General features: G+C 47.8%; 1 protein-coding gene and 1 pseudogene across 1 annotated transcript; one reads left to right on the top strand and one right to left on the bottom strand.

The window, feature by feature from the left end:
- Positions 1-1,072: 1,072 nt before the first annotated feature.
- Positions 1,073-2,869, bottom strand: IGFL1 (IGF like family member 1). Its single transcript, XM_033128859.1, has 4 exons — positions 2,825-2,869; positions 2,231-2,284; positions 1,860-2,121; positions 1,073-1,602 (listed from the first exon to the last, which is right to left on the bottom strand). Exons 1-4 carry the CDS (start codon positions 2,847-2,849, stop codon positions 1,593-1,595), a joined length of 351 nt encoding a protein of 116 aa, XP_032984750.1. The 5' UTR covers positions 2,850-2,869; the 3' UTR covers positions 1,073-1,592.
- A 1,839-nt stretch (positions 2,870-4,708) lies between these two features.
- LOC117035389 (WW domain binding protein 1-like) lies at positions 4,709-14,377 on the top strand (annotated as a pseudogene).
- Positions 14,378-27,163: the final 12,786 nt, after the last annotated feature.

Genomic DNA, 27,163 nt, shown 5'->3' with positions numbered 1-27,163 from the left:
ACCTAACTACAACACACAGGGAGGGAACCGTGGTCACAGGCTTGGGCTAGAGGCCCAGTTTCTGGAAAGAGAGACCCAGGTTCAGGGGGCGGGGGAGGGGGGAGTCCAGGACATGCTGTGAGGGTCGCATGGGGCCGAGGAGGTCCGGGAGCCATCCGGCTTGGAGGTTGGTGATGTGGCCTGAACCGGGGGCGTCCAGGACCCTGGACAGAGGTTGTAAACGCCTCGTCTCCTCTCCCACTTTTTAATTTGTGAAAGAAATGAAAACTATTTCTATGTATTAACTTTATTTTTAAACAATTTTAATATGAAAATTGGACAGAAAAAGCAGGGATTTCTGGGTCACTGCAGTGAAGTCTCCCAAAACGGGCGTCAGACATACACGGCCCTTCTCCCCGCATTCTGTTCCAGACCGCTGGGAAATGCTGGTCCATACAGAGGGGCCTGACCGATACTGGCCTTTGGTTGGAGGTTCCACCGTCCCTACGTTGTCAGACCTCCCATCCACCACCGCTGACTGAGGGGGGCCCTGAAGAGTCATTCCTTCCTGAGGAGGAGGGTCGGAGTCTTACAGCTTGTCCACTCTGACCTTCTTCTGTACTTTGTTGCTTTCCAGACCTGTCACTTTCCAGACTCCTATAATGCTGACAACTTTTTGGTTTACTGCAAGTCAATTTCTCCTGTGTGAGAGTCCCAACCTCCCACCCTACAACTTACTGGCTGGTGGGGACAAGTGGAGAGTCCAGCCCTGGGGTTGGGTTGCAGGAGAGGCGACTTTTCTGTCCCCAGCCCTGGAAACTCCTCCTCGCGGGTCCACACTGAGCCGTCCCGCCCCGTCCTGCGCCCGCCGCCCGCCAGGGGGCGCGCCCGCCCCGACCTCCCTCCACGTTGGGGAGACAGGTGTGTGTTTGGGGGGGGTGGCGGGGGCGGAAGGAGTCAGGCTCGGCGCTGAAGCCCCTCTCTCCCTGTGGGTCGCCTCCACCTCCCAGTCCCACACGCTAGACAGGTCGAAGCAAGAACCGGAGCTCTGTGGCTGGGATGAAGTTTTTATTCAGTGAAACCAGGAGATCATGGTGGTTATCTTGAAATTTGGTCGTATATGGGAAAAATGGGCATACATAATGAAAAAGGACCCCATTCCACCCTCTCTCCATCCGTCTCTCCCCAACCCTTCAGGCGTCCACTGTGACATATTTTTTCATACATAAAACTGCAAAATTTTAGCTGGTGGAGAAAAGGGCCTACGGTAATGAACTACCTCAGAGAAGGGTGCCCACTGCCAGCCTGGGGGTTCTACTTACTGATATTGGCTCTAGAGGTAATTGTGAGGGGTCGGGGCCCGTGGGACCTCCAACAGCAAAGTAATCTCTTACAATTGTCCAGAATCATAGAGGGGGGACCGGGCAGATTTAGGGCAGATTCAGAGTGTCAAAGGAGAAAGAATGAGAAGGGAGGGTTGAGTCTGAGTGTCTCCTGTCCCCAGACATTCACTCCATGTCTCAGATCGAAGTCCATACCAGGGCACTCTCTCCATGCTCCTTCAGGAAGCAGAATCTGGCAGTCATCTGGCCATCCAGCCATCTGGTCTTCTGTCAGCTGACACTGAAGACAGAGAGACGGCCCAAAATGGTGGGACAAAGAGAGACACAAGAAGGACAGCAAAGAGGTTGCAAGAAAAATGAAAACAAAAGGAGAGACAAGCAAGGAGAGAAAAAGAGTGAGGTAGATAGAACAGAGCAGGTAGACAGGGATGGGGGACAAAAAGAACAGGGTGTAAGATTGCATATGGACAGAACAGGTATGCAGACTCTCCCCACTCCCCTGCACCCCCTAATCCCTTGGCGGGAGACAGGACTCACCTGCTACAAACCTTGTCATCTGAGGACAGGGCCAGGGAACACTTCTGGCCTTTCACCTTCACCACAAAGGTCTCCTGGGGTCTGTCTGACCAGGGGCAGCACTGCTCAAAGCAGACCCTGAAGGTGCAGTTTCCACATTTTTGGGTCCTGCCCAAGGACACCACAGCGTCGTCATAGCAACAGTGCTGCTGGGGGTCGTAGAACTTGTTCCCACATCTCGTGTGTGACTGGCACAGCATCAGGTGAGCACCCGTGGGGGACACTGGAGGAGACAGAGCTGGTGTGACCCAGGCAGCAGGGCAGGCAGGTTTCAGCCTGGGGCCCTCTGGCAGCTGCACCCCACCCCCAGTGTGTGTCCCTCCTGGACTCACCTGGGGCTCCGTGTGAGCAGACGAGGGTGAGGATGCAGAGAGCAGCCAAGACAGCTGTGGAGGAGGAGAGGGATGAGAAGTGTGATGGGACAATCACAGGTCTACCCCGGGGAGCTCAGCCTGGGGCAGGGGAAGGTCTGAGGGGTCTCTGTCCTGACTGAGGTTCAGGGGAGTGTTGGGAGCAGACCCAGGGTGGGATCTTGGGATTATGGGACTATGGAAGGTGAGGGACGAGGCAGCTGGACTCTTAGAAGAAATGGGTTGAGGGTCCTGGGGAATATGGGTGTCTCCTGAGCAGGAGGCTCAGATGGGATCAGCCTGTGAAGAGGGGCTGAGCAGAGCCTAGTGGTGTGTTATGGGTACAACTGTCATTAAAATTTAGCAGAGTCGGTTTGGAGTGGAAACCTGGGATGCGTGTGGCACTGGGCATGAATTTGGGAAGTGAATCAGGGGTGTGGATGGATGAGATCGGCTATCTCTATGGTGGGGTCCTGTGCAAGGTCTGAGGCGAAGGACTAGGTTAAGTTAGGGAGGGTGCGTGGTGGCTGGGAGTGGAGACGGGCTCCTCGGGAAGTGGGGTTGGATCATCCTTACCCAGCATGTAGCACCGCGGAGTCATGGTTCTGGGTTGGTTGCTGCAAAGTCAGAGGAAGGTCTGCGGTTCCCAGCTGGTGCTTTTATCTCTAAAAATGATGTCATCGACTCTCCTGCCTCTGGCCAGGCCTGCAGAGACATGCTGGGGCCTTGGGTCAGGAGGACTCAAATAACGCGTCTGGCAACCTGGAATCCTTTGAGAGCCAGGAGAGGATGATGACACTTGCATTAGACACTCCCCAAGTGCCTCCCTCTCATGCCCCGCACGATGGCCTCTCCAACAAGCAGGATGGCACGAGGGCTCCGCAGAGACATTCTTACGCTTCCACAATGAATCCACCAAACAGCTTCTCCACTGGATCCCATGAGTCTTCTCCTTTCCCCACTTTCTTTTGCATATTGTCAACCTCTTACATTCTTCCCGGGGGCCTGTCAGCGCCCTGACCTCCCAGTCCCCGACCAGGAACTGCTCACTAAACCACAGCTCATGGTATTCCAGTGAAAGAGACTAATTTTTGCACATTTGGAAATCCCAGGTTGAACAAGGTTGGGGACAAAAGGAAATGTGTGGGGAGGGTGTTGGGGTTGCTCATGAAACAGAAATGTGGGAAAGGCCCTGGAGGACCCCTGGGACTCACACTCCCCCAGGGCACTCTTCGCTGTCTCCCTCTCTGTCTCTTCATTAGTGGTCATTTATTCAGGAGTACATGTCCACTGAGCACCTAATATGCCCCAGGCTGTGTTTCAGGCACAGGTGAGAAAGGGGTGAAGAGGACATTAAAAAAAAAATGCAATTTTCATGGAGTTCAAGAGAGAGAGGGAGGGAAGGAGAGAAATAGAGAGAAAGAGAGAGAAGAAGGAGGAGGAGAAGGAGAAGAAGAAAAAGGAGAAGAGGAAGAAGAAAGTGAATCTTAGTTTGATTGCTGTGGTCAACGTCATTATCACTATTACTTGTCTGTAAAGCTCTGTGAGAGAAATTCCAGCACTATCAGTAGATTCTCAAAGGCTTTGGTCCTTAATAAGCATGTTCAGCGAGAGATGAATGTGGGATTGTCCCTGGGAAGAGAGAGTCGTGTTGGGATCAGGATGTGAAGACAGAAGAGGTAGGATCCACTCCCCAGAGGGACACCGTGGGGTCAGTTCTGTGGGTCCAGATCACTCCGTGCAGAAAGGATGGGAGGCTCCTCCCTTGGCTCCTGCAGGAATTCATCCCAGCCACATCCCAGCATGGAAAAGACTCTCCAGGGCCCAGAAAGGGTGACCTGTCACTCTTATAGGCAACCGTGCCCCTGTATACCCCCTTCTGCATTTGGAAAGTTCCCGCCTTCTGTGTCTCTGCTCCCCCAAGGGACCTCCAACACTCTCTCTCTCAGACCCTCCTCCATCTGGAGCCCAGGCCCAGAAGCAGGCTCCCCCCATTTCAGACAGAAACCAGGGTGAGGACCCAGCAAAGCAAGAATGGAGCTGTCCTTCACTGTGAACTGAGAACCATGTCAGTGTCCAGATCCAGCAAGAGGGGGGGAGTCAGGAAAATATCCAAGTCAGCTCCAGGGTGTCCCCTGTGCCAGCATGGGTGCCTCCCAGGTGGGGGCAGAGGTGTCACAGCCCAGCTGTGGGGTGGATGTGACCGCTGGCACTGGTGCCCACACACTGGGCTTCCCAGGGTGACTTTGCCTCTCTGAGCCTCAGTTTCCTTCCCTGTGAAATGGAGATAACCAGCCCCAGTTGCCTCATTGTCCTTTGGTCTAACAGAGATGGCATATTTAAGGGCCTGGCAATAAAAATTTGCTGCGGATGAGCTGTGTGCCCAGCTCTGTGCTAGCGGACGCTGAGGACACAATGATTCAGCACAGGTCCTGTTGTAACTGACAGTCAATCGCGAACATGTTCAGGTATTAAATCATAGACTAGAGAGATAGGTATAAGCTTTAAGCGTTTCAGTTGCTTTGGTTGTCAGCTTATAGTCGAAGATTAGGAAACTATTGATACCGGGCTAAGGTCTGGCTCCCTGCTGCTTGAATAAGTTAAAAATCAAGAGAGAAGGCTGGTGGAAAGAAAAGCAGGTTTATCCAGAATGCCGGCATTCAGGGTGGATGGCGACTCTTGTCCAAAGGCCATCTCGCCCATTCCTAGTTCCTAGACCAGGCAGAAGGTCTTATAGGAACACAAGAAGAACAAAGGAAAAGGGAAGTCGGTCAGGCAGGTTGGAGGGCTGACATCACTTCCTGGGGACTGGTCTATTTTCTTTTTTGTTTTTTTTTTGTTTTTTTCAGTTTCAGGTGTACAAAAAAATTTAGTAGTTAGACATTTACACCCCTCACAAAGTGATAACCCCCTCCCCCAATCTACTACCCCTCTGACATCATACGTAGCTGTTACAATTCTATTGACTCTATTCCCTATGCTGTACTCCACATCCTGTGACTATATATATATTAAATTATAGTTGACATTCAATATTATTCAGCTTCAGCTTCAGGTGTACAGTGCAGTGGTCAGGCATCCACACTGTCCCTGAAGGGGTCTCCCTAATAAGACAAGTGCCCATCTGACACCCTACAAAATCTTTACAATGTTTTTGATTACCTTCCCCAAACTGTCTTTTGTATTCCGTGGCAATATTGTGGTTACCAATTTGTACCTGGTCCATTTTAAGATGCTATCTCTAGACTCTGGACTCTGATTCAGCCTCTGCCGCCTGGGGCTTTATGTGCACCAGTAAAAACCGCAGGGGAGTTGCAAATTGGATTCCAGGGCTCCAGGAGACTGAGGGTTAAGAAATTGCTCTTTTCAAGTTAGGATTCTGTTAATTAAATGGATTAATGAAGTACACAAGGCCTGACAATTAAGTTAGCGAACTTGTTGCAATGATGTTGTTAACCTTTTTTTAATATCAGAGGGATTATTCAGTATGAATTTGTACCAACTGGACAAAGAGTTAACCGAGTTTACTATTTGTAAGTGCTGAAAAGGCTGCATGAAAAAGTTAGGCGACCTGAACAATTCATGGCTCTTGCAGCACAACAACGCACCAGCTCACACGGCTGTTTGTGAGGGAGTTTTTAGCCAGTAAACAACTGTATTGGAACACCCTCCCTACTCACCTGATCTGGCCCCCAATAACTTCTTTCTTTACCTGAAGATAAAGGAAATATTGAAAGGGAGACATTTTGATGACATTCAGGACATCAAGGGTAATATGACGACAGCTCTGATAGCCATTCCAGAAAAAAAGTTCCAAAATTGCTTTGAACGGTGGACTAGACGCTGGCATTGGTGCTTAGCTTCCCAAGGGGAGTACTTCAAAGGTGACTGTCGATGAAAAAACATCCAGCCTAAGAGAAAGATTTATAAGAGTTAATTTGAGCCAAACTGAGGACAATTGTTGGGAAGCAAAGTCTCAAGGGATTGAGAAAATGCTCCGGAAAATGGCAAGTTGGCAACTTGTTTTATACACTAGAATCAAAGGAGGAGGGTTACGTGAAATCCATTGGTTGTAAATTAAGGGGTGAGAAAAAGCAAAGCGGGGAAATCTCTGGTATTGCACACAAAGCAAAATGGAGACACGTACTTCTTTTACATTGGTGGGTACAGGATAGTTAATAGCACTTTACAGCACAGAGAGATGGTATTTGGCGAACAAGATAACAAGGAGGGATTCTGTAGTTTCCTGCTGGTGTGGTGGGTTGTGCCCCTTAGGGGTCTGGAAAGGGATTACTGTGACATTCCAAGAGTATGTTATCTCAGATGCAAAAAGGCAACAGACAGGCTCACTTCAGGTGAAGACTGACCTTTGTCAAGGAAGCTACAGGCCAAGGATGTGACTTCTGCCATGACCCACTTCGTTAGGAATTTTTATGTTCACACCATCTGATGTGGTTATTTCAGTCTCCTGAGCTTGTCAGATTTAACAGGTGGCCCCTTTTCCGTCCACACGACCATAGCAATATTCAGCAATGAGGTAGGTAGCACTTTTTCTAGGACGAGTTCGCGAACTTAATTGGCAGACCTCGTATGTAGCCTTGAGAAAAGGAACAAAACCTAGTTCTTAAGTCAATCAGTGAGGGGAGAAACAAAGAGAAAACAGCTGAATATCAGGATAGAGCTAACTGCAAACTAGCTACACGTCTAATTACAAGTGGTTAGTAAGTGAGCTACGCGGTGAGTCAAATGGGAAACTAGCTAAGTCTAACTGTTATTGCTTCCCGAATTTCACCCTTACGTTATACTAGTCACGTATCATCAAAGATGATAAAATGTGGTAGTCATGTCCTGAAGGCCTGCCTGTAAAGCACATTTCAGGAGAAATGTTTAAAAGTACAACTGGCTTGAGAGAATAGAAAAATATAGCTAGTTAAGCACAAAGCAATGCATGCTTAAACAATAGCAATAGTCCCAAGATGTGTATGTCATGCGGGGCGTCCGGCGGGGTCTCTGCTCCCGCTCCCCACATAAGAACGCAGGATATGGCTAGGCCAAAAAGGAACACCCACGGAGCCATAGGTAGGGAAGTCATACCACTGTGGTCTCGCTGGAGGCTGGGTTTACACGACGTGCGACCTGCTGTCCGCTTTGCTGCCAACCGACCGACTCTCCTCCACTCTCCTCCACTCTCCTCCTCTCTCCTCGACTTCCCTCCGTAGCCACGGCAGTTATATTAGTGGCCAATGGCTCAATGGTTACAGCTGACGGCCAGCTAGCCACAGCTGATGGCCATCCACTACCCGAGCCAGCACCTTTCCACATGAGGCCGAGAGCCTGGAAACTGCTCTCTGGGGCTCTGTCCCCACAGTGTAGTTTCTGCTTTTTGCTTTAGAGATAATGTCACTGGCACACAGTTATGAGATATTTTGCAGCATCTTGGTTCTTCATACCAGCACCCCTTGTTCTCACAGTATCATTTTATGTTGCTGCTGTCCTGTGTCTGTGTCAAGCAGGAGGCGTGAACTCCAGCGTCACAAGAAGTTACGAGTTTGTTTTGCAGAAGGATGAATGCCTCAGAGAAAGTCACAACCGAAGTCTGGCTGCACAAAACGTTATCTGTGACTGGAGAAACATAGACTAACCTCTCGGTTCCCTGAAATCCCCCCTCCCCTACTTCCTAGCGGCATAATCATTTTCTACTTTTGCTTTTTGGGGAAGACAGGTTTGAGACATCTTGCATTCCCATCCTCTCACTTTGGTCAAATCGAATACAGTTTTCTCTCCCTCCAAGCACCCGTGTATCAGTGTTCTGGCTAACTAGTGAATCGGGCATATGGATCTGAATTTTGGGAGGTGATTCGGTAACACTGTCCCACTGTTGGGGGGCATGGACCATCCTTAGACCATGATGGCTCACAGAACTCAGGTTTGAGTTGGGGAAACCCGTGAACTGTGAGAGCCCGGGGCAGGGGGCATCATCACTTGTCTTGGGAATTCATGGAGGGCTTCCTGGAGGAGGGGGTATCTGAGCTAAGATGTAAAGGTTGAGCCAGAACTGTCACTGTTTCAGGAAGGCTGAGCCCAGAGACTGGGTGGCAGGGCAGGGAGAGGGGGCTGGAGGTTGGGAGCAGGGTTAGTCTCTTGTGAGCCTCAGGGAGGACTCAGGGCTTTATCCTTTGTGCACTGGGCGCTGTGGCCGGGTCCTGAACAGGGTAGGAAAGTGCTCAGATTTGTGTTTACAAACATCCTTGTATCCGTCTGTTGTGAGGAGGGTTGAGACAGGAGTAGGAGACCAGATATTCCTGCCATAGCAGAAATATCTGCAATTACCAGAGCCTTAAATGTTTTTTTCTCCCATGGGGCAGAGGTACAGCATGCTCCCTTCCCAGCCCCACATTTCCTCCTGTGTTGTGGCCTCCCTTCTCTGCAGCCTAGAGTAGAGCAGTGTTTTCCAAACTGTGGATTTAACATTTTGGTAGGTTATAGAACCACATGAGTTGGTCATAGACTATATTCTTTTTTAAAAAATAGATTAAGAAATTGATTCGTGTGTGCTGCACAGAATCTTGTCAAAAGTTGTTTACTGAAACTTTCCTTCCCAGATGTTGAAAGCCACGTAATGACAATGATATAATGTTTATTTCTTTCCCAGTGAGCAGGAGCCTATTGGTTAATAAATTCATGAATGGAAAAGGCTCTAGGCAAGCGCTACAACTTTGTTGCTGAATCTTGTTTGCCAGTTTTTCTGTTGCTTTATTTTTTTTGGAGAAGGGCTTCATGTCTCATAGCTTTTGTTCCAGACATTTCATGGGATGGCTCCAGGCAGGCTGGGACCTGGGCATGAACGCCTCTGCTAAACTCTGGGCTGCCAGCCAGGTGAGGGAGAAGCACACCACCAGGGCAGAGATGAAGCTGTGTCTGAATACAGAGAGCCCAACCCACACTCCTGCCTAGAGTTGAGTCACTAAAAGGCAGGAAAGTGGAAGGAGTTCAGAACATGGCAGGGGGTCTGGGATGCTGTGATGACGGAAGGGCAGAGGCTGGTCCTGACATCTGTGGACACTGAGAGCCACTAACTCAAGAGCACTGAGGCTTTGGCATGAGACAGCCTGGGGTTTGCATCCTTCCTCGGCCCCTTCTCAAAGTATCAAAGAAGCTTTTGCACACAGTCCTATCCAATCTCACTGCCACTTCCCTCAGAGACCCCCCTCCTATCGTGTCCACCGTGGGACCTCCCTGTCTGGGGACTGCTCTGTCTCCTGCATGACAGCCCACATCTGTGAGGCAGGACTGGGCCTGTCTTGGTTGAAGCTGTCATTAACTGTTGAGACTCTGCTTCTATTTATGGCTCAAGGAGGTTCTGGCTCTCTTGGCAGTAAGTGTAAGATCCTGACCTTAAACAGCTATTTGTTTTATCCTCTCATCCTGCTACCTGGATCCAAGCACGACACTGACCCAAGGTCCCAGTGGTCAGTGACATGGGCTGGAACAGAACCCAGGGCTCCTGAATCCCAGTCCAGGGGCCTCCAAGTCCCCCGGCCCAGCCCCTTTGGGATGGACAGGCAGGCCCTGCTCACAGACCAGGTTGATGGCCTAGGGGTCCTTGTCAGGGCTGGCAGAGCTGAACTCCTGGATGGGAAACGCTGGCATTTCCTGCTTTCACCTCCTTTCCCACTCGCACCCTTTTGCCCCAGGAATTTATTGACTGAATATTCCTCCTGTCAGCATCTGGGTGTTATTTCCATCTGGCCTCCGGGATCCCCACTCCCAGGGAACAGGCAGGAATGTGGTGGTTTCAGGTATATAGAAAGAATGTCAGGTATGTAGGAGGAGGGGCTGGGGCTCCCCAAGCGGGAAGGTCCTTCTCTGCTGACTGAGGAGGAGGCTGTGTCACTCCTTGGCTCCAATCATGTCATCAGGATTTTAGTAACTGACCTCTCTCCCTGCAGAGGGACTTCTGGTGACCACAGAATGGATGGTCTGGCCCCACCCCAGCCTTGGTTGGATCCTCCAAGTAAAACAGTGAATTAAGAGCCTGCTTGTCAAAGGAGTGGCTAGAGGAGCAGGGTGTAGGCTGTGACGCCCAGAAGTTCTAATGTAACTCAGGGACCTGGAGTTTACTTCTGCAGCCCCAGCAGCCTCTCAGCACCTCAAAGCCATGGCCTGAACTCATGATTGCTGCTGGGGAAACACCTGGTGACTCCATGGCTGTGCTGCCCAGAGCTTCAAATGCATCCAGAATCCTAGTGGCAAGGACATCTGGGAAAGCCAATCCGAAGCTGCCCAGCCTCTGCAGACAGGGAGCCCCTGAGTGTGTGGGTTGCCGCCAAGTGTGCTGTATACCGTTCATGGCTCCCCACCACCTTCAACTTATCACCGCTCCTTATTACAACCCAAAAGGCCTCCCATGGCTCCACTGCCATGTCCGACAGCTGTGGGCCTCCCCACTCTCTCCCCACTTTCTGTTCCTTAACTTTAGTGTCTGTGGTTTGCATCCTTCCCCCGCCCCGCCCCCATCCCCACCACATCCACCTGTTCCAGGGTTCATGCATCATGGCTCTTGTCTGTCTCTCTAATCTCTTCACATGCATTCTATTCATTCTTCAGCTTTCAGTTTAAATGTCACTGCCCCCAAAACCTCCCTGAACCTGGCGACTTCAGGGAGTCATCCCATGACATCTTGATGGCACTTTGGACACCTTTCTCTATTGCTGAACATTTATTACCTCTTTTTGTGGCTTTGCCTTCAAGGAAGACGCTTGAGAATCAGGCCCAGTTGTGTTTTTGTTCCTTTTAATCATCGGTGAGAAGGGAATAAGTTGTTTCAGGGACCAAATAGATCCAGGGTTTTAGATTTAGTTGAACAAGACCAGCCTCCACTCTGCACAAGCAGGTGGGAAGCAGAATCACACTACAAAGTGAAGAGACTCAGGACAAGTATCCTTCCAGCAACAGAAATAATGAAACAGATCAAAGTGGTCAGCACCAGGGGTGTGGACAGTTCCTCCTGCTCGCTGGACGCTCGCACACCCCTTACGCAAATGTTTTTATTTTTCATTTTTATATGTGTGGGTAGAATACACATAATATAAAATTTACCATTTTAACCATTGTAAGTTCAGTGGCATTTAGTACATTGAAGACGTTGTGTAACCATCACTGGAATATTTTCATCACCCCCCCAAAAAATCCTATAATCGTTAGGCAACTGCCCATTTCACCCTCCTCCTAGTTCCTAGAAACCGTGAATCTGCTTTCAGTCTCAATGTATTTACCTATTTTGGATTTTTCATATAATATGAAACCTACTTTCGATTTTTCACATAATATTATATAGTGTGTGGTGAGTCATGTCTGGCTTCTTTCACTTATCATAATGTTTTCAAGATTCATTCAAGTTGTAGCATGTGTCAGTACTTCATTTCTTACAAGAAATAATATTTCATTATATGGATGTACCTTTAGTTTATCCATTCGTCAACTGATGGACATTTGTGACGTTTCCACCGTTTGACTCTTGTGAATAACACTACTCTGAATATTTGTGTACAAGTGATTGTTTCAATAAATGTTTCAATTTTAGGGGGCATATACCCGGGAGTAGAATTGCTTGTTCACGTGGTAATCGTATGTTTAACTTTTTGAGAAACAGCTTTCCACAGTCACTGCTCCATTTTACATTCCCAGTAGCAAAGTATGAGGGTTGTGATTTCTCCACACCCTTACCCATACTTTTTTTTTTCTATTTTTAAAATTACCATCGTTCTAGGATGGCCAGTTGCTCAGTAGTTAGAGCACAGTGCTCATATCACCAGGGTTGCCGGTTCGATTCCCACATGGGCCACTGTGAGCTGCGCCCTCCACAACTAGACTGAAAAAACGACTTGACCTGGAGCTGATGGGTCCTGGAAAAACACAGTTCCCCAATATTCCCCAATAAAAATTAAAAACACAACAAAACAAAAACAGGATAAAGGAAAGATAATTTAAAAAAAGGTATCATTCTAGTGGATGTGAAATGGTAAATTCTAGTAGTTTTGATTTGAATTTCCCTTTAAAAATGACTTTCAGGAGGAAGAAGGAAGGGGACGAGAGGAAGGCGGAGCAGGAGCACGAGGGGGATGGAGAGGAGAAGGCCCTGGGCGGCCCGGTGCTCCTGCTTCACCACGCGCTGCCCAGCCCCCCGTCAGTCAGGGCTGAACCCCCACAGGATAAGGAAACCTGAGTGGGTACCAACCACCAAAGCTACAACTGTGACACAGGGCACTGCTGTGAAGAGTCTCAGTGCTGCGACTGTTATGGGAGTCTCCGTTCTTCTCTCTGACACTTGAAGAATCAAAGGTCAGCAAGATGATTAGTATGCAGCAGGGTTTGTTAGGAACACATTCTCAGGAAAGAGAATGGGCCTAGCTGAGGTGAGGGAGAAGACACCGAGACAGAGACAGAGGCAGAGAGAGAGGCCTGCCCCTTGTCTCAAGGACCTATAGTTTGCTGGGTTGAGTAAAGGAGTGACATTGATTTGGTGGGAAAAGGTGGTGCGTGCTGTTCCACGGGAGGGTGTGACCTCCTAAGGTGGGTGGAGGTCTGTCGAGTCAGATCCTTATCTTGCTCCAGACCACCTCTCCTCATCTGTTGTAAAAACAGATATGTGGTGGGGGACAGTTAATCAAAGCTAGTTATGAGTTTTTTCTGTAGGCGCCATGGACCCCCTCTCACCCTTTCTCCCTCTACATTTTCTAACCTCTACCTGGTAACACAACTACTACTGTGAAGTCTGGTGGTTCGGGCTGGTGTGGACCCTCAGCATCACCCTGAGCTGCTGCTGCGTCTGCCACCACCCATCAGCCAAGCACCATCTTCAGGCCCAGCTTCGGCATCCTGACGTTAACCTGACTGCCTACCGAGAAGCCCACAATTACTCAGTGCTGCCATTTTATTTCAGGTTTTTGCCAAACTATTTACTACTTCCTTCTGAGGAAGTGCGGAACCGACCTCCAACTCCTCCCCTACCACGCAGAGCCTTCTAGCTCCGGAAGCAACAGCTGCCTGCACAGTGTGGCCCTGCAGATTTCCAGGCGCCCATCCCATCGGGCTCCCAGGTGGGACAGAGCAGCCCCTTGTCTGGGCCTAGGAGAAGCAGCAGGAGACCACCGACATGCCAGCCAACCCAGCAGCCACCAACCCCCTGGGATGGAGCCCGGTGGCTCTGTGACCAGCCTGGGGGAGCTGGCCCCTGGGGCCTTCCTGGACAAGGATTCCAAATGTAAGGAGGAGCTGCGGAAAGATTACAGCTGCAAGCCGGGCAGTGCCCTCCTCCACAGCAAGCACAAGACGCCTGGCAGACATTGCCACTTCCCGGTGACTCAGGCATTGAGGTGTGTGTGTGCAACTGGGGCCATCATGACGATGACCTCAGAGTTCAACACACTCCTTGATGACCCTCTAGATGGGCCCCTGGGCTTCGACAGCTGCTATGTGTGGCGCCCTGGCGACAAGGAGGAAGAGCTCTGCCAGCCCTCGGAGGAGTAGCCCCCAGAGCCTGGGCACCCCCACCTGCTGCGGCCATCAATGAGCAGGACCCCCCAGACTCCCAGAGCAGCGGCTCCCCCAGCTAGAGCAGGCCCTGCCTACCCAAGGACTTGGCAAAGCAAACAGGGTAGGGGAGAAGCATTAAGTGACTTTCAGAGCAAGTGGTACAACCACTTGGCTCTTTTCTTTTTTTCTTCCCCCCGCCCCTGGCTCCTGCCCTTTTCTGTGTCTCCAGGTACAGTCTGGGGTATGGATGCCTCTCCTCCCACAGAGGCACAGTGCTGTGACTCATTCCTCATACTCCACCCCGTCCCCTTTTCCCCCCTTTCAAGTCATATCTCACTACCTGCTTGGGTCAGAGAGGTGTGTTTTAGGAGCCCCCAAAGAAGGGGGCTGAGACTGTGCCCTGCGATGACCCTTGGTGACGGAGTGCATTTTTGCCTTGGTGTTAGTGTAAGAGCACCTCCCTGTGTCTCAGTCTGGAGAGGCGGCATGCCTCGGCCCTGGCTGAAGAAGGAAGCCCGCAGAGAGCCCGGGGTTGTCACCTCTCGCTGCCAGTGTCTGCGGAGCCAGAATCGGGCTAATCCTGTGGGCGGATGAGAGCGGGTGGGCAGTTGTGTGGTAGGGCGGTAGGGGGTTGGTTGTGCTCTCAAATTCCAGGTGATGACCTCGATGCTCAATGTGCATTTTTGAGGGGCCCTTTCCAGAAGGTTCTGGTTGGCCACAGACTGGTTTAGGTGTAGAAGGTTATACTGTCTTCTCTTTGGTTTTTCTTTAAAAAAAAAAAAAAAAAGAAGAAAGAAAGAAAAAAGCAAGCTAAAAACAAGAACTTTACCAGTAGGCAGGCAAGAATCCTGTTCTGGAAACAGGAAGTTTGTGGCTCCTTCCCAAGTTGGCCTTCAAAGAGCCTGGCTGTAATTGAGCCAGAAAGAGATGTTTTGTGTACCGGTTTGGGTGGGGGCTCCCTCTGGCACTTCTGTGGGTGCACAGGAGGCCCTGAGCCATGGTGGTGGATACAGGTGCAGCTGTCTGCATCTCTGCTCTTTGATTTGTGCTCCCAGGTGACCAGGGCTCCCCCATCCCAAGCACACAGTCTGCAGACCTTTGTGACTCACTGTTCGCCGTGAACAAATGAGGAGGCGGTGAGTTCTGAGGGAGGGCAGCCCCACAGCCTGGCTCGCCCACAGGATTTCCTCCTGATTTTGAGTAAGGATTTTTTTCTTTTCTTTTTTTTTAAATTGTCCACTTGGAAAAAATGTCTTGGTTATCTGTGGTTTCATGCCGGCTCAGGTAGAGGGGTGTTTTCTGTCCAGAAGGACAACAGGGTCCTTTTTACTGTAGTTTGGCTTCAGATAACCAGTTGAGCTTTGATAGAAATCATCTGGAGAAAGCAAATAGCCGAAACTAACATTCCCTGCCCAGCCCTGTTCAAGACTTTGCTTCTTCCCCCACTCTGGACTGTGACATTCAGACTAGGCATTGACATTATGGTAAGAAAGGAAAAAAAAATATATGTATACAAAAATAGACAAATCAAAGGCTGTGAGGTGAATGAGAGTCTGTGTTTGGAGTACACTAAACCAAAATCCATGTCGAACAAAGTGAAGTCTGTCTGCAATGACTTTTTGGATAGCCTGTGTGTCTGTCTGTTGTGTGTGAGACCCCAGCCCTGTTTTCCTGTGAATATACTTTGAATGGCAACCATTCTGCTCACATTAACCACACATTTGGAGCAAATGTGGCCCTCTCAAGGTTAATTTATTTTATGCATTTACTGTTTACTTAACAAGTGTCTGACTGTGTACCCAGGTGTATTCAGCAGCATTGCCGACGGTAGTCCCCAGTGTTTGCCAGAGATACTGTGCTTCGGTTTTACTCTGCCCATCCTGCAATTTGCACATTGCTCCGTGGACACTTGGAGAACTGGTTCTGTTCCCTGTAAATGGAAGTGTGTTCTGAACCTGGCTGTCTCCCTCGGCGGTTCCTGGCCCTCAGTATCAGCCCCCAGGGGGTGACCACAACCACTTGGGACAGAAGACGAACGTGGAACTTTAAAGAAGTTTAATTGGATCTTCAGTGACAAGCCTGGACGAGCTGTGGCCCATGGTTGAGAGTTGCCAGAAAGGTTTGGCAAACACACAGACTTCCCTTACCTCCCTCTGTTGAGGTCCAGTGTATGCGAGCAAGCTGCTATGTGGCGAGAATGGGTGGGAGTGCATTAGCAGTCCTCAGATGCCTTTCCTTCCATCATCTAAAAAACAAAAAGCCCAAACACCTCACCGAACTGTCTCCAAGGAGAGCGAGTTTTACCAAAACGAATCCTTCTTCAGTTAACTAATTGGATGAATTCTGGCCCTCTTAAGTTTCCTTCCACAGTGAGAGTGGGGAGCTGGTCTGAGTGTTAACTGTAGGGGTCGCTGCAGTGTCCTACCCGAAAGGCATGAGAAGAAGAAAATGGAACCAGTGGAGGTGGGCTTGATTCCAGTGACCACAGTCTGGCCCCTGGGACAAGACACCCCCTGCCTGGAGACAGATGGAAACGGGGACTTGAAGGAATGGTCAGGGGGTCGGAGGGATTTGATTGAGTCTGGTTTCCTATGTGAACGAGAAGGAAGACGTTGGTTGAGGGCTTGGTGTTACAGTTGTGAGATTTGCAAATGGTAACACATTCTAACGTGAGGCACGTCACCGTGTGTCAGTGATTGTGTATAGGTGCATTTTAAGCAATAAGAGTCAGCTGGGCAGACTTTTCTGGGCACTCTTGGTGAGGCATTCCCTGTGCCATGATGGCTGTGATGACAGAGTGGCTCTAACCACTGTGAGAAGCCCAGATAAAATTGATCCCCCCCAATTTTTAAAAAACTTGCTTTGAGGAGAGTGGTTCAAGACGGTGGGGCCAAAACTCAGCTCTTCCCGTGGACACATCACATCTACAGTGACATACGGAATAATTTTCTGTGAAAAAGATCCAAGAAATAGCTGAACAGCTCCTCTACAACAAAGGATAAAAAAAACCACATTGAGATGGAGAGAAGCAGAGACTCAATCTTGCCAAGATTCCAACCTTTGGTGCAGTAACCCACAAGTGGGAAGGATATCAAAAACATGGAGCTCCTCCTTTAAGGAGTGAGGAGTTTGAGCCCCACACTGGGCACCCCAATCTTTGAGACCTGCACTGGAGACATGAGCACTGAAAATGTATGTTTGAAAACCAACATGATTTATGTCCAAGAAACTACAAGGGCTGTAGGAAACTAAAACACTGCTCTCACAGGGCTCACTTGCCCCAGGACCCAGTGCAAAAGCAAGGCTTTGGGAAGTGCCTAAACCACAAGTGAAAAAGATTCATTAACTAATCTTAAAGTGTCAGGTGGAGGGGCAGGGGTCTATTGGAACTCTCTCCAGGGACAGAGAAGCTGGCAGTTACCATTTTATGCTTTCCTTCTACCTCGTTACTGTAGCACTGACAGGTATCATTTTTGGCACCTTTACTCCATCACGTTAGCACTGCTTGCCACACCCCACCACTCTTCTACAGCCCTGCCCTGCCAAACACATCAGGCAGGCTGCCCTGGGCCTGGCGCCCCACTGTGGCCCTGCCCCCACCTCCGCTAACCCAGTGGGTGTGCTGGCGTGAGCCCAGCACCCCACCCGGCCTCATCTGCCTAATCCAGAGGGTCCATGTAGACCATACAGGGGATATCCCTTGAATGTCTTGTATCAGTGGCCAGGGGTCTTGCATTTATGGCCCCGTGGGACTGAAACAATCAGAAAGTTCTCAGAAAGCTACTACCCCCAGGGCACTGCACAGACAACAGACTGAAACACGTCCCTAGTGTTCCTTGTGACCATTGCTTCAAGACTGGGCGGTAGCTATTTTGCATACATAGACACAAACACAGAGTCATGAAAAATGAGGAGACTAAGCAATATGTTTCATACGAAAGAACAAGATAAAATCCCAGAAAAAATTGAAACAGAGATAAGTAATTTACTTAATAAAGACTACAAAATAATGTTTATAAATATGCTCATAGAACTCAGGAGAAGAATGGATGAACACAACGAGAACATCAACAAAGAGAAAGAAAATATTAGAAAGTTCTAAATAGAAGTCATAGAGCTGAAGAATACAACTTAAAAAAATACACTAAAGTGGGGTCAACAGCAGACTACATAAAGCAGAGGGAAGAATCCATGATCTGGAAGGCTAGTGGAAATCACCCAAACAAAGCAGCAAAAAGAAATAATTTTTGAAACTGAAGATAGCTTAAGGGACCTATGGAATAATACCAAGCAAGACAAAATTAGCATTATAGGGGTCCCAGAAGGAGAGAAGAGAGAGAAAGGGTCAGAAAATTTATTTGAAAAAAATAATGGCCGAAACTTCCCTAATCTGGGGATGGAAACAGACACCCAAATCCAGAAAGCCTGAAGAGTTCTAATAAGACGAATCTAAAGAGATCCACATCAAGTCACGTTTGATAATTAAAATGTCAAAGGTTAAAGATAAAGAGAAAATCTTAAAAGGAGCAAAAGAAAAACAACTTGTTACATAAAAGGGAACTCCTATAAGAATATCAGCATATTTTTCAGCAGAAAGTTTACAAGCCAGAAGGGAGTGACACGATATGCTCAATGTGCTGAAAGCAAGAAACTTCCAACCAAGAATACTCTACCCAGCAAGGTTATCATTCAGTATCAGAGATAGAGTCTTCCAGACAAGCAAAACAGGAGTTCACCGCCATTCAACAGACCTTACAAGAAATGTTAAAGGGATTTCTTTGTGCTGAAAAGAAAGAGCACTAATGAATAACACGTAAACATAAGAAAATAAAAATCTCACTTGTATAGGTAAATATATATTGAAGGAATAAGACTAGCTAATTATAAAGCTAATGTGGAGGATAAAAGACAAAAGTAGTGAAAATAACCATAATTACAAGAAGTAGTTAAGGAATACACAATAAAAAATAAAAGGATATGAGCTGAAACATCAAAAACATAGGAGCAATAAAGAATGTAGCTTTAAAATGTGTTCAAACTTAACTTGCTATCTACTTAAAATAGACCAGTATACATTCAGACAGATATATGTGAGCCTCATGATAACGACAAAACAAAAATCTTTAGTAGATACACAAAAGATAATGAGAATGGAATCTAAACATAACCCTAAAAAAAGTCATCAAACCACAAGAGAGCACGAGAAGACGAAAGGAAAAGAGACAAACTACAAAACAGCCAGAAAGCAAATAACAAAATGGCAATAAGTACATCCATAAGGGGTGAATAGCTTCTCATCTCCCAGTAATAAGGCCACTTTAGCAAAATAAGAGCATAGGACATACCTTGGGGCCCCCCTGACTTTCCCAAATGGAAATAGCAAAGGATGCCTGATCCATGTGACCCCACACGTCTTCTACTTTCCCCGTGTTCTTTTGTATATTTCAAACTCCCCTGAGAGAACTCATCAAGTCCCTGACCTCACACTCCGAGCCCAACGGCCAGAGTGTAGTCCCTGCTCACGTAACCACAGCGGATGTTATTCAGATGAAAGAGATTGTGATAGTCAGTGACCTTTTATTTACAGATTTGGAATTTCTAATTTGAATTAAGTGTGCAACATGGGACACTCCTGAAACGAAGACAGGAACTCAAATGCCACAAGGACACTATGTCTACTTCCATTTCTTCTTTTTAGTTGTCATTTAGTCAAGGACACACACCTTGTACATCTCAGGCACTGTTGCAGGCTTGAGATTCGGTGCTGAGGCTTCCCTGTAAAAGTCACTGTTTTCATTTGGTTCATGGAGAGGGAAGAGAGAGAAAAGGAGAGGAGAGGAGAGGAAGAAGAGGGGAAGGACGGGGAGAGAAGAGGAGAATATGAATGAGAGAATGGGAGAAGTTGTGCCAGGGCCCTTCATAAGCACTTGATGACTTTAGAGGTGATTGATGTCATTGTCACATGCATATGTTTCATTGATGTTCTGGACAAAAAAGTCTACAGCCATCAGAAGGTCATGACCTAATGATCTATATCCAGTAGATCATGACCCCAAAAGTTATGACAACAGGATGAGTGAAAGATTTTCACCTGTCTGCTTCAGAGGAATGCATCTTCTCTTTGCTTGAATATACTTGATCTGAGGGACACGGGAGAAGTTTTCCCTCTGAGAAAAACCACATGGGATCGGAAGGTGAAGGAGCCACTCCCAGGAGGGAGACCGACAGGGCACTTGATTGCTATTTTTCTTTTCCCTTTTATTGAAGCTATGGGTAAACTGCACAGTGGGTGGTGTACTCTCTATTTTTCCTAGTAGATGCAGCCAATTAATTAGTATCAGAGCAGGCTCTGGGCCCTGGCCCAACTTTAGGCAGTGCAGTGCAGTGCGATGTTGCCAGCCTGGGTTTCCAGCCTGTGTTGGGTCCTGTGTGTGTGGGGTGAGGGAGCAGGAGAGCGAAACTGGGATGGAGCTTCTTCTGCACAGAAGGGCCCTTAGGCTTTCTCAGCATATGAGATCCCACAGGGTCCAGCTGAACAACAGCATTACAGGGAGGAGAGGCAGGTTGCCTGGAAAAGGAGTGGTTTGAACTTCAGGCACCAATTCTCAGAAAGTCAGTATGTCAGGACAGACACGTTGAAATAGACATATCCTGAATACAGAGCTTTCATTCATTCATCCACTCATTCATTCATTCATTCACCATTCATTCATTCATTCAATATTCCTGGAGCACCTGCCCTATCATCAGCCCTGTGCTAGCTGATGCTGGGGACCCAGTGATGACTTAGTCCCAGGCTCTGTCCTTCTGGTTCTCATGCCCAGTGGGGGATACAGACCACCGCAGAAAATGATGACCCAGAGAGAGTAGGGATGGGAAGGAGGGCCAAGGGCATCAGGGATGACTTCCTGGAGGAAGGGGCATCTGATCTGCGATTTTAAGAATGAGCAAGAACTTTGACTACTTCAGTGGGGCTCAGCCCTAGATGGGCAGAGGGTAGAGGGCAGAAGGCAGAGGGCAAGGCAGGGCCAGTCACCTCATGGGTCTTGAAGAGGATTTTGGACTTAACCTGAGTGCACTGGGAGCCACAGACGGGACCTAAGCAGGGGATGGAAGTGGTGAGATTTGAGTCTGTGGAAGATCCCTGTGTCCATCTCCTGTGAGAGAGTGGACAGAAAGGTGAGACAGGAAGCAGGAGACCAGGAAGGAAGCTTCTGAAAGTAGAAATAATGGTGCAATTACCAGAGTCCTAACTGTCTAATCTCTCTTAAGGGGATAGGGGACAGCACGCTCCTCTCCCAGCATGCTTTTCCCCCTGCTCGTCTGGCCTCCCATCTCTTATAGCTGCAGGGTGAAGAAGTATTGTCCAAACCACGGATCATGACACTCTTTCAGCTTGTAAAACCAATGAGTTTGTCCTAATGGGTGCTTTTCAAATTAAAATAGAATCGATTGAAACTAGAATAGTGTACACTGCATAGAATGTAAACCATTACTGAGTAATTAAAGTTTCTTTCGTACTGTGTGTAACCCACAGGATGTTGTAATATCTATTTTTCCTAGTGAGTCATGTACAAACAGTTAATTAACATGGAGTGGAAAGACTTCGGGCACAGACTTGCTATCTTCTTTTGTGAGAGCCCCTGACTTAGCTGCCCCATCACGTCTTCTAAAAATGGGTTCAGTTCTTATGTCCTCTGTCTCAGGTACTTCCTGGGATACTGAACATAGGTTCTGCACCCAGCTGGATGTCTCTGCCAAACAGATGGGTGAGGTAGGCCTTGATACCAGCCAGTTCTGGAAACAGGTTCCCTGGGGCAAGGTTGGGTTTGACGTCTCAGGATGGAAGAGTGCAGCCCGCCCTCCTGGGCTTGGATCCTGGTCTCTGTAGGCGGCTGACTCACGACTTGGGTGGAAAAGTTGAGGGAGATCAGGGCAGAGCATGGACGCCTCGGAGGCTGTGTTGGTGAAAAGGCATCGAGGGCCAGTCCGTGGACTCTGAGAGGCTCTGACTCGACAGTGATGGTTTGGGGGTCAGATAGCCCTGGATTTGAATCTTTACACTTTCTCAAAGGGTCAAATAGGCCATTCCCAAGTAGCACTGTTCATCTCCCTGTATAAGAAGAAGATCCAATTACTCATGTTTGACTCTGAGAGCTGTGAACCCCATCTCACTCACTTTCACTGCACACCTGGGCTGACCACGTGCTCCTTCCCTTGGCAGCAGAACAACGCTCAAACCCTCTACCGTGCCCATGTGCAGGAACCTCACCCTGACCTTAGGTCCTAGACAAAAAAAAAAAAAAAGTTGAAATCAACATTCCCACTTCATACCTGTTTCACACAGGACTGACCCTGAGCCCTTCTCCTTGGGGGAGTATGGTTGCTGTTTCCGGGGTGAAAGAAAAGCATTATTTCGTATTTGGTGGTATCTGAGTGTCGTTCTGTCATCCATCCTAATTCCCGGGCAGGCATCTGTACAGTAGGGGACTGAGAGCCCGCCCACACAGTGTAAACAATCCTCAACGAGCTGCTTCTACATCCCCCATCCCTGTGCTGCCCATTCTGAATCGCTTCTGTCTGGGGAAGAGTCTCACATCTCTACTAGAACTAAAGCTACTGGACAGGGACCAGGGCTGCCTCAGTCACCATCATGTTCCCACTGCAAAGGATGATCAGGATCCCCTGGTAAATAAGAGTCTACTGGAGGTCCCATCAGTTGTATTCTCTCTGCCCAGTTCTCTGATGTCAGGGAGACCCTGGCACGACGCCTCACTTCAGGTCACAGACACAGCCTGGACTGGACCCAGACACCCCAAATCCCAGCCAGAGCACCTCCATCAATCTCAGGCCCAGCCCCTCTGGAAAGGGCAAGTAGGACCCGATTTTAGGGGCCCTGAAACAAACCCCAAGTAAGACAGCTATGCGGTGGTGCTGGGTGACCTGTGCTTTTGGAATGTGAACCAGATAAAACACCGCCAAGCTGCTAAAGAGGCTGAATTTCCTCCTTGTTGCATAGGGTGTTATTTCCGGCTGGCCTCAGGGAGTCCCTTCAAGAGAACAGGCAGAAATTTGGTGGAACTTCCTGTTTTCAGAAAGAATGTCAGGTATGCGGGTTGTGCTTGAGAAGGAGGGGCCAGAGGGCCCAACCTCCAGTGTCTGATTGGGTGGGGCAGTGTCCTTTGCTCCACCTGCAGATTCCCACCTTACAGTCTGGTCTCTGCTACATGTCACAGGCTATTTTTACATGCCAACACCTGGATGGTCAAGCCGGATCCCTTTCTGCTTCAGATGCTCTGCAGCAACAATAAGAACTTCAGAAAAAAGAAAGCACTCAAATTACTATAAATAGAAGGAGCTTTATTTAATACAGGAAAGGGATCTGACCAACTCTGTGCCAGAATTGCATTACTGAGTCCACGCCAGGACCCCAGAAATGACCTGTAACAACACCTCTGAATTGGAAACTTTCAATTTTTTTTTAAAATAAAAAATGTGAGGGAAAACTATCTAGCATACACAATACAGAAGTACCCCAAATACAAGGTAAACCTGCCTTCTAATTTGAATGAAGAATTTCCAACTAGATAGATTTAGATAGGAGATCTATCACGTGTGGATGCTGGGATGACTGAGTGTCTCTTTTCTTGGGGACAGCTCTCTGAAGTGGCCCCATTATACACAGCTCCAGGTGACCTCCATTCTCACCATCACCTGGTCTGTGCAAACAGAGATTCCAATTCCCTCCTCCCAAAAGGACATAGAAATATATGATTGGGAATGGACAGCAGTGGCAAGGAACACAGGCAGATGATGATGACCTTGGAGATTTCACCAAAAATCCTCTTGAGTTATTAGGTAAGTGGGACTTATTAACTTAAGTCCCACTACTGGAACTTCAGTGCATTTCACTTACCATCCCCTGGACATAGTATATTTTGTGAGAGAGTACACTCCTAATACAGGTTGTTGGTAGAACGTCAGTCATTTTTAAAGGATAGAAGATTCAGGAAGTTACACCCATAAAAATTGCACCTGGCCTGAAAATGATTAGCAGGGTTAGCGTGAGAGGCACTGGGGGAAATGGAGATGCAGAGACACAGAGCAAGGAGAGCAGAGACAAGGGCTGATGGTCAGAAGACTCACAACCCAGTGAGACACGAGGTAGCTTGGCAGCCTGGACAGCAGTAAAGCAGGACTAAACAAACCCATTAGGAAGACAGAAGTACATTGACACTTGAACAATTACAGTGGTCACAGAATCTCCAATCACTATGTGACATGGCTTAACTAATGTTAAATGTTTTAATAAATATTTTGTGGAAACTGTTTTACGTGGTTATTGAGTTTTAGTGTAAAACTCATCTAATGTTCAAAACAGTATGTATACTAGGTGTGATCAAACAATACAGTGAATGTGTAAATTTAAAAAAATTATTACAGTAAAAGACACATTGCCATTAATCCCCCTCAAAATACTCCCCCTCACTTCAAACACACTTATCCCACCGTTCTTGCCACTTTCTGAAGCAGTTCTGGAAGTCCTCTTTTGTGAGTGTTTTCAGTTGCCCTGTCATGGCTGCCTTGATGTCCTGAAGCATTTTGACTTTGGTGAAGAGTCAGAAGTCGCACGGTGACAGATCCAGTGAATAAGGTGGATGAGGACACAGGGTAATGTTTTCATCTGACAGAAATTGCCGTACCAGAAGCAATGGGTGACACAGAGCATTGTCATGATGGAGGATGATTTAGGCACACTTTAAAACACACCTTCTCTCAACCGTAGCTCACACCTGACTGACTGCACCGAACAAGTTGAAACTTGTCATACACACACTGTTACTAAGGTTCGTCGTGCCGCTTACCATATTAAAGATCCCTGCCTTTCCACTGGATGGCGCTTTGCAGCAGCATTCACCGTATTTTGTGATCACAATGGAAAGGCTTCATGTCACACATTGCTTCTGGTACGGCAATTTGGCAATTTCTGTTAAATAAAAACATTATGGTATGTCCTCATCCACTTTATTCACCAGATCTGGCACCAGACAACTTCTGGCTCTTCCCCAAAGTCAAAATGCTTCAGGACATCAGCAGCCATGACAGCACAATTAAAGACACTCACAAAAGAGGACTTCCAGAACTGCTTCAGAAAGTGGCAAGAACGATGGGATAAGTGTGTTTCAAGCGAGGGGTAGTATTTTGAGGGGGATTAATGGCAATGTGTTTTTCACTGTAATAATTTTTTTTAAATTTAAACATTTACCGTATTTTTATTTTTTATCATACCTCATATGAACATTAAGTAAACGTGGAAAGAAATCATCTGTTTCCACAACTTAAAAAGCACTTGAACTTTTTGAGCTCTATAGTTTAAAAAATTATTTCCTACACCTGCTCACACAACTATACATATGTTCCTATTTTTAAAAAAGTAAGAAAACAACTCAGCTCATCCGAATGCTGCTTTGTACCCTACATTATCCCTTACAGAGTACCATGCAGTCTTCAGTATATGCAGATGCAACAACAAAACTAGCATGAATTCCTTTTTCCTTCTTCACAATGTCACCGATAGAAGATTTGTTCTTACCACAGATCTGGCCTGAATATGTATCTCTTGCAGGTCAGAAGCATGGCTGTCAAGGACCAGAGAACCACTCTTTTGAAATGTAATCATTAAAAAGGAGACTGCAATGATATTGTAATAACTTTGCATCGTGACAGGTAGTGACTAGACTTAGAGTGATGATCACCTTGTAAGGTATAGAAATGTCAAATCACTATATTGTACACCTCAAACTAAGATAACATTGTATGCCCACTGTACTTAAAAAAAGGATAAAGCTCTGTCTCAGTGGCAGAATGGGATCCTCAGTTCCCTAACTGCCAGCTAGCAAACCCAGCTGGCCTCACCGTATTTACACTCGCCAACCCTTTGAACTTTTTCATGTACTTGACTCCAGTCCCCACCCCCCCACATACCCTTCCCTCATTCTCCTCTGAAAATGCTCACTCACCTTTGCACAAATCAGGATGGATTCAGCTCTCTCCCCTACTGCTATCATTTACTGAATACAATCTGTTTTTACCACTTCCACTAATTCCTGGCCGTGTCTATCTTTGTTAGCTGGTGTCTCGCCTCCATCTGGATCACAACCACCGTGGGACATCCGGACCTCTCAGCCCGGGCAGTGACGTCTGTCCCATCTCCGGTCGGCTGGCTGGCTTGGGTAGCCAGTGGTCAGTCTGACTCAAGTCCAGTGCTCCGGGCAAATGTCCGTTGAAGCGTGGTGAGGACAGGCTTTGGTTCTCAGGATTTTCCACATAGTCTTTGAAGCTGGTTAGAGTCCTAGGCTTCTTTGGGAGATAACTCCTGGGCTGGAAGGCCTTCCTCCTGGCTGTCTGTGTATGAGGCCTCTGTCCTCTCTATCAGATCCTGCTTCTCCCTCCTGCTCCAGCCCCTGCTGACTACATGTCTCACCCCTGAGGTCCTAATACTGTCGTTTTCTTCTCTTTGGTGAAATTTTTACTAAAGACTCTCTTGAATGGCAATGCTCCTTGGGGCTCCTGAGATATCCCCAAGTAAGTCCACTAAGGGGATCCCTAAGGGAAAAAGGCACAGAAAATTTGGGACACAACAATTGTCTACTTATTTCATCTGCTCTGAAGAAGCTGAAGAAATAGCAAAATAATTGAAGCCTCACTCAACCTGTTGAGGTTTTCAAACTATGTCTTCAGAATTATTTTGCTGTCCCAGGAAACCCCACAGCACCCCTATACTCTTCTCCCAGCTCTCCCCTGCATCCTTCTGTCCCAGAATATCCTCCACTGATGGAAGCCCCTCAACTCCCTGAAACCCTAAGACTCACTGGGCCCCCATCTCAAGCAGATGAAGCCCAGGTCAGCAGGCACCCATTCTCAAGTGACACTGACAGAAGAAATAACTCTAAACCTTGGTGTGGTCCAAATTTCATGCCATCACTGAGGACTTTCCTGTCCCTGAAAGGAAACAATTTAGAATTGCTATGGGAACTGTCCAGCATTCGCCAATGTATATCAACTTATCCACCAATTGGCTGGACCTGCGGATGTCTCCCTCTGATGTGAAAAAGCCAAAGGCATCAGCCACCATCCCTAAAAAAACTTCAAGAGTCTCGAACTCCACCTGACTCCTGTTGGAGACTGAGAAATAAGAGAAAAATTATTGGGAGCCCTATCTCAGGTATATCCCACCAAAATGGTCATGTATTCAAATTGTAAAGAGCAGAGGGATGAAACTGTGGCTAATTGTCACCATAAATAATGACAACATGGAAAGAGCATTTGGGAACTTTTAAAGCTGCACGTAACTCCCTTCTCAGTTCTGCCTCCTTGGTA

The sequence above is a fragment of the Rhinolophus ferrumequinum genome, chromosome 15 (genome assembly GCF_004115265.2).
Source record: "Rhinolophus ferrumequinum isolate MPI-CBG mRhiFer1 chromosome 15, mRhiFer1_v1.p, whole genome shotgun sequence".
Classification (NCBI taxonomy): Eukaryota; Metazoa; Chordata; class Mammalia; order Chiroptera; family Rhinolophidae; genus Rhinolophus; species Rhinolophus ferrumequinum.
The sequence above is the reverse complement of the archived record's forward strand: the minus strand, read 5'-3'. Positions and strand labels throughout refer to the sequence as shown.

What these genes read in the sequence shown, in the direction of transcription:
- IGFL1 (XM_033128859.1), bottom strand. Translation starts at nt 2,849, where the DNA reads ATGACTCCGCGGTGCTACATGCTGG. An exon ending in TCCGCGGTGCTACATGCTGG is followed by an intron (nt 2,285 to 2,824) that starts GTAAGGATGATC and finishes CCTCCTCCACAG; the next exon opens with CTGTCTTGGCTGCTCTCTGC. An exon ending in CTGCTCACACGGAGCCCCAG is followed by an intron (nt 2,122 to 2,230) that starts GTGAGTCCAGGA and finishes TGTCTCCTCCAG; the next exon opens with TGTCCCCCACGGGTGCTCAC.